This window comes from Serpula lacrymans (assembly GCF_000218685.1).
Source record: "Serpula lacrymans var. lacrymans S7.9 unplaced genomic scaffold SERLAscaffold_3, whole genome shotgun sequence".
NCBI classification, from domain to species: domain Eukaryota; kingdom Fungi; phylum Basidiomycota; class Agaricomycetes; order Boletales; family Serpulaceae; genus Serpula; species Serpula lacrymans.
Genome location: NW_006763292.1, coordinates 1,488,896 through 1,496,311, shown reverse-complemented (window position 1 = coordinate 1,496,311; position 7,416 = coordinate 1,488,896). Strand labels below are relative to the sequence as shown.

The following is a 7,416-nucleotide window of genomic DNA, read 5'->3' as shown; positions in this document are numbered from 1 at the left end:
AACAATTTGTATGGGATGAGGTAGGCTCCACAATGTCTCATAACAGCTTGGGTAAGCTCCTTCTTGTGCGCGGGATGTGTGTGATGGTCACTGAAAATATGGCAATATCTTGCAAAGTGGTCAATGGCATACTAGAAGATATCAAGTACTCAGTGGATGAATATAATTGTTGCTTTGCCAAATGTGTACATGTCAACATTCTTGGCACTAACCTGTAGTCACCTGGTCTTCCTGTAGACATTGTGCCCATCATTCCCAGTACAACACAATTCAAATATACTCCTACCCTGACAGGAATAGCATCTGGCAAGTCATATAGCATTGTATGCACTCAACTTCCCTTGTTGCCTGCTTATGCTTACACTGACTACAAGGTACAAGGACAATCTCTTAAAAAGGTGATTTTGGACCTCACTGGTTGCAGATCCTTACAAAGTGTATACATTATGCTGTCTTGTGCAACATCATTGGCAGGTGTAGCAATTATGAGATTATTTAAAATTGTCTGCATTAACCAATATATAGGACAATAATTCAGAGAAGAATTTTGTTGTCTGCATGCTTTGACAAGATGAACAAAAAATACTTAGCAAGCACTTTGACCCCCATAAGCTCTACTATACTGAATTCCTCCCCTGCTTGTGGCCAGCACTTGTCCGTATTCTTTGTTCCTTACAGATGTTGTATCTACAATCTTTCATGGATAAGGTAGTCTCCTTCCCACTGTACATGCAAATGGCCATAGCATAGGATAGTTCCTGTTACAGCTCCAACCTCCCAAGTACCACACCATCCCATTTCCATAGCATTGGAGAGCAGTGGAGCTCAGCTTTTCCTTTTCCTATCTTTACATCTTCATCACCTCCCTCTCACAACCTCCAAAACAGACAACTCAGGCTATTGATTGTGCAAATGGTATGAGGACATATGGCATCCTTTTGACAATGGTGAGCTTCTTTTCTTTCCTTCTCACTTTTCCATACTTGCGGGTTAATTTGAACATTATAGCCATGGTGGACATACTTCAAGTATCCCCAAACGGTGGTTGTGTGAGGTGTTGCATACTGGAAAAGTGTGTAATGGTTGGCATTGACAAGTGAGCACTGTTGCATTGTCAGATTCAGATATGCGCTAAAAAATCCCTCTCTGCTTATGAAGTTCATCATAGCTGTCAAGTGGAAGCAAAAAACAGGTGAGACACTCATAGATGTGGATAACACTACAACGTCAATCTCCATTTTGCCTCACACCAAAATCACCACTTCCTCAATGTCTACATTTACACCATACTTTTCTCTATTTTTTGCCTCTTCACCTTTTCCGTGTGGCATCTTTAGCTGGTGTTGCCATCTTGAGGCCTTTCAAAAGTGGACACATTTACCAACATATTGGGAAAAAGCTCAGAGAAGAGTCCAATTGTATGCAGGCATTAAATGAAAAAACCAAGACTCTTTATTTAGCACAGCATGCAATATTGTGAAAGTTGCTAACTACATGCTTTTATGGATAAGGTGTGCCTCTTCCCACTGTCATAGCAAAAAATTGTAATGTCTGATATTTGCCCTTACACCTGTAGCCCCAAAAGTACCACACCATCTCATGGCCATAGCAGCATGGCTTGTCTTTTCCTTCCCTTACCTCCACTGCAACATCTCCTTCCTCACAAATTTTCCAGAACAAACAGCTACAATTGTTGATGGTACAAATTATATGAGGACATATCATGTCCTTTTGACACAGGTGAGCTTCTTCTGTCCCCTTGTTCTCCCATGCTTGTGAATTCATTTAAACATTATAGCCTTGCTCAATGTATTTCAGGTATCCCCAAACAGATGTACCATGGATTGTAGTATATTAAAAGAGTGTGCAATGGTTGGCATTGATCAGTGAGTGCCTCTCTCCTGTTAACTTGTAGTGTGCACTGAAGAATCTGTCCCCAGATATGAAATTCACCACAGCGATGGTGTGGAAGCAAAAAACAGGTGAGACACTCACGAACATTAAAGATACCACAAGATTAATTTTTATACTGTACTTAGCAGTCCATCTTCTTTTTTGGGAGCAACTTCCAAGATGTGTGTTAATGGGCACTTATTTATTCCAGAGAAGCTTAAGATGATTAATAACAGTCAGATACTATATGACCATAAATACCAATAGCATGAAAAGGATATCCCTGGCATTGATAACCCCCTCATCTTATCCCATATTGTTGACAATTTGGCCTCATCTGCACAGTCACCCTTGTTGCTTTCTTCCAGCTTCCTTCAACACTTCATAACTGGCGTGTTAGCAGTTTTTTTGACACCTCCCTTTGTTTCCACCACTTTGAATGGGGATATGATATGCTTTTTAATCCTTGTGTGAGGTGTCATTCTTTCCTTTATCTTTTCACCAGACAGTTATTTTTGGATCCCTATCTTAGTCCACACCCTTGTCACCTCCACCCTCCTCCCACTTGTCCTCCTTGCACCTCTACCACACCTGATGTCACCGCTCTCCATCCGCTTCCATCACCAATCTGTCAACCACCACGTGCCACTACTAATTTCAGCAAAGCCCCTGTGGCCGGTCCAAATTGGGCAGCAGGCACCCTTGGCAGTGCTCTCAAGAGGTTCCCATGCATTGTCAGATGGGGTTTCCCTGTAGGGGAGAATCCATCTGAGAGACAGCCTCTAAAAAGAGGCTTCCACCCAAATCCTGATTGGATTATAACTGCTTACTAATACTAGTATATAACAATCTCTAATAAGTCATGTGGAGGCTCTTGACATCCCTCTTCACAGGAGCCTTGACTTGTTGAGATAGTATGTCATATTGGTAGCTGTTCTATTCAAATTAGTCATCAATCTCATGTATATTCTGTAAAATATAGTGCTGAAAGGATGTTTCCAGCTTTTTTCCGACGTGCTCTCAATATTTGTCTGAATAAATACAATGTTTTTATACCTTTGAAGGGACATATAAGTGTATTTGTCCTAGCAAGTAACTGATAAATTTTATCAAATAGCTGATACAAGTACAAGAATATATGATACATAGCAAACATGGTACAAATAAGATGGCATAGCTATGTGGGTAGGAGATACAGCAGTAATAGAGGAGTTGCGGCACAATGGAATGCAAAATGAGTACATACTTACCATGTATTATTAGTTTTCTTTGGTTGAGGAGGTGGGATCCCCCACTGATTCCAGCCTCACTACCATGAGGGTGAGCATGCAACCCTCCTTGTATGAACTGGTGTGTATGGTTGTTGACAGAGGGGCCGTGAACTGGACTTCTGTGCCATCCATCAATCGGCCCCAGAGCATATTGAGAGGGTGTTTGGAGGCCTGTGTGGTAGATGCCTCAGAGTAGACCTATATTAGAATAGTGATACATAGCCGGACTCATCTCATGCATTAGAACCATATCTCTATCATGATAAGCCCCGTGGACAAATCCAGATGGCAAGCCCAGCTCTTGATAGACAATATGTTCTTGCTAATATGGATTGTTTTGAGGCATTGGGATGCTGGAATGGCAATAGCCACCCTCCGTCCCATAGAAAATGCTCCTACCCAGGGGAATCTGGGCATGGCGCTCTACAGAGTGTTCACGCATATCATACACTGGGTTTTCTGAGGCTCGGAGGGAAAGCTTGGCTTGGCTGTGGGTGCTACTGTGGAAATGTATTAGAATATGTTAAGTTGATGTAGTCTTGTGCTTACCAGTAATTGGCATTTCCTGCTGGTAATCTAACATGGAAACATGCTTCTTGGCCATGTGTGATGAACGGCATTGTATCAGGACTTCAACCTTCTTTTGCTTAACAGGAGGGGAAATTCCAATACCCTTCTCTTTAGGCTCCTTATCACTCATAGTTTAGACTGCTGGCTGACTATGTGACTTGCATTTTCTCTTCGTGGTGTGAGCTGTGGACAGATTTACTCCGCATGGTAAGTCCTTGTAGTCAGTCTGTTGATTTGCCAACTTCCTCTATCCAAATGCATTGCGAGAGTCAAATGGGGGTGAGGAGCCTAAGATGACAGGTTCGGTTGAGTTGATAAGGCAAGCTACAGACAGAATCAGAAACACAAAGGCTAACAGGATAGTGAAATAACGAACTTTTCTATTCAGGCACAGACTTGAAATAAAGGCGTTGAGGGCCTTTCTCTTAGAGGCTCTCGATGAGCTTGGCACGTTCTTTACCAGGTAGTAAGACTCCAAAAGGCCAGTTCACCCTCCCTGGCCTCTCGCAAACCTTGGCCGCCTGGTCCATCCTTTGTTCAATTGAGAACTTCTGGGAAGTGTCTAGCCACTTGCTGAGAGCTAACAGGGACAAAACTAGAGTCCAGTATGAGTAATTATATTATCAGAGAGTACAGAATGTGTACGGTACCTAGAGTCCAGTATGAATAACTAAAGAATAGGAGTACTGGACTCTGCAATACTAGTCCGAAGTTTTGTAAACAAAGGTAAACAAATCAGCCACAAAGGCGAAATTATAGAATGCTCAGTGAATACTGAACAATACAGCAAAAAGAATAAGGAGGAAAGTGATTTAGAAAGAAGGGAAAATAGATAGCACAACTAGGTGCAGAATCACCAAAACTAACATCCTTTTGAGCCCCTTGGTTGCCTGCAAGCATGAGTGACCCAACTGTGTGAGCATCTTGCGGAACTTTGCTGACTGCAAGAGCACCTGAGCCGACCTCGCAAGGCTCACAAGGCCCTCGGCCCTCGGCCTCCACCCTCTTTGGAACGCACCTTATGAGCCTCTCGTGCATCTTTGCTGACTGCAAGAGCACCTGAGCCAACCTTGCAAGGCTATTGACCAACTATACCAGTTATATTTACTTGAAATGAGGCTCATAATCCTACCAATAGTGTTTTTTAATGACACAAGGAGATCAGATTTTTGATAAAGGTGTGATGAGTTGGGAGAGTGAGCTGAAATAATAACGGAGACGGAGCAGGAGGACCACACAACAGAAAATATAAGTGCAAATACATGATATACAGAATATACAGGAGCAAAGGGATGATTGAATGTGATGGATGTGTGGAAAGCACTATTGTTGTCCTCGAAATTTCAGGACTGAGTGGTTGCAATATTGCTTGATATAGTTATATTGCGGAAGGATTCACTAAAAGGATAGGAAGTAGCTAGTGGTTCCATTATGGGGAGGGATTTACTAAAAGGACAGAAATTAGAAGCAAGAGCTTGAGAGACATATCAACTGGCAGGTGACAAATTTCAGTCTGTTTGCAATAATATTCTTTTGAATCTATCTACGGAGTGATTCTAAATGTCAAACTAGTAGATTCATAAATATACGGCAAAAAAATACATAAGAAGGCTTTTTGGATGTCAGAAACAGCACAAAAACATTCACAGAACAACAGGAATGCTACAGACATTGTAAGTTCAAAATAACAACACCACAGTCCAAGAAAAAAAGGACAATTACAATACATTAGATTCCTAGGATGACAACAATGGCTGATTTGCTACTGCACCATTATCTGAGTTTCTGCCTTAGTAATGCCTTACATGCATGGGGTGCAGATAGATCAGTAAGGGAAATGAGGGTAAAAGAAGAAATAAGCTTACCAAGCGCTTGTGACAGTTTCTCTCCCTCTGATACACCACTCCTATTGAGGACATCAAAGTTATCCCGTGCCACCAGTTGGTCCAATTCAAGCTGGCACTCTAGCCTACATTCAATCAATACACAAGAGCTCATGCCATCACCATCAAATGAAATTGATAACCCATTAATTATGATGGAGGCAAGGCTAAATGTCGGAGAACATACAGGTGGACTTTGCAAAGGTGTTCCACTCAATTAGCCACCCAGGATGTTATTCAAAACTTACCCATGGACCCAGCATGAGTTTGATACCAAAAGCCTTGGGTACCAATTTTGTGCATTTAAGAAGGATGGAAGATTTGTTCAAGCAAGTGCATGCAAATCTTCAATGGCAAGGAACATGCCTGTGCTGCATGTCTAGAAGCATAGACAACAAAAGCACGGATAGAAATAGAGAACTATGCTCACACCACAGCACCCCATACTCTATATAAGTTTCTCACACATTGTCAGTTGTGTGACTTGCTAGGTTCATGGAAACTGCCTATTATGACAAGGCACAAAATGCAGTTGGTGGTCTCTGCCATGACCATGCTGCTTGTGTTGATCTTAAGATCATTGATGTTGATTCCATCTTTCGTATATCTGATGTGGTGGTCTGTGAAAACTCTGTCTGTCACTATGGAAAAGAAGCTACAGTGGCAGTATAGCCACTTTTTCACCCACTTACTATAATCTATTACCAGTGCTTGTCTCGCCAACTTGTAAAGCCAACACAGCAGCGGGTGCTGTGTATTCAATCAAGCCATCCTCAACTACTATGGAAAAAATGCTGATAGAGAAGCTTACTATGGGCAAATCTGGTGCTTCTTAACAGACGGCAACTCAACTTGAAGACATGCCTGTTATTTGCTATTCATGTGTCATGGTCTTGCTCTATTCACTAATCCCGGCCGGTGTCACTACTAGCACATTGTTCCTGATGTTGGGGTTTTTATTGCAGCTATGATCACTATGACAGCTATATTTGCAACTATAGCACTATCAGAGTCTATATAGCCAAAGTGTTTTTCCTGATGTATGGGTAGTGACCCAAAGCATCTGATCAAACGTAAGTGTTATCATTTGTTTCTGAAATCATGTCTCTGATTTATTTTCAGGACATGCAACTTTTATCTGCTCTCCTCAAGGAATTGTGATAGGTGACTTTTTTATCACCCATAAAATTATTGCCCAACATCTCTCCTAATTGGATGGCTTCTTAGCCAACAACATCCACAATCTCCTTGCTAAAGGGGATGCACAAAATGTACCCCATGCAGTTTGTCTCCTTTGTGTCATATCCATCCTCAGGTCTATCAGTAGTGCAGTACAAAATCCCACTCAGAAAAAGGCCCACAAGCACTTTACAGCCGGCCGGTTTGCCATGATTGACAAAACCAGCAGATGACCGGACAATTTATCAACACTACAGACGGTGTCAATGATGAGAACTGTTGTTAGAAAACCACACACAAAAACAAACTAACACACAATCCTCCCAGATTCCACGGAACTTGTTTATGGGCTTTGCCTCCTAGAACAGTGGGTGCTCTGGTTGTTCGTGGGGTGGTATGTATGAGGATCCTTCAAAGTAAAACCCAGAGATGTATGGGTGTGGGTTTTGAGGAGGAGGGATAGTTGGAATATAGAAAGATAGGGGCTTTGTGGCGAGTATAGATGAGCACTACCTTGCTAATTGTAGCACAAGGTAGGTTTGAGAACGACAATATGACGAGGTTCCCAGTAATAGCAGGCTCCTGACGCACAAACTGTAGTGCTGAGAAGGACTCTGATC

At 42.1% G+C, this 7,416-nt stretch overlaps 2 protein-coding genes across 2 annotated transcripts; one reads left to right on the top strand and one right to left on the bottom strand.

The window, feature by feature from the left end:
* Positions 1–224: 224 nt before the first annotated feature.
* SERLADRAFT_346323 (uncharacterized protein) lies at positions 225–533 on the top strand (the record flags this gene model as incomplete). The annotated part of the gene is made up of 1 exon (XM_007314527.1): positions 225–533. A coding segment is annotated over one exon (309 nt), but the record flags the coding sequence as incomplete, so codon positions are not given.
* A 3,054-nt stretch (positions 534–3,587) lies between these two features.
* On the bottom strand, positions 3,588–3,864 carry SERLADRAFT_434301 (uncharacterized protein; the record flags this gene model as incomplete). Its single annotated transcript, XM_007314526.1, has 2 exons — positions 3,588–3,664; positions 3,714–3,864. 2 exons carry the CDS (start codon positions 3,862–3,864, stop codon positions 3,588–3,590), a joined length of 228 nt encoding a protein of 75 aa, XP_007314588.1.
* Positions 3,865–7,416: the final 3,552 nt, after the last annotated feature.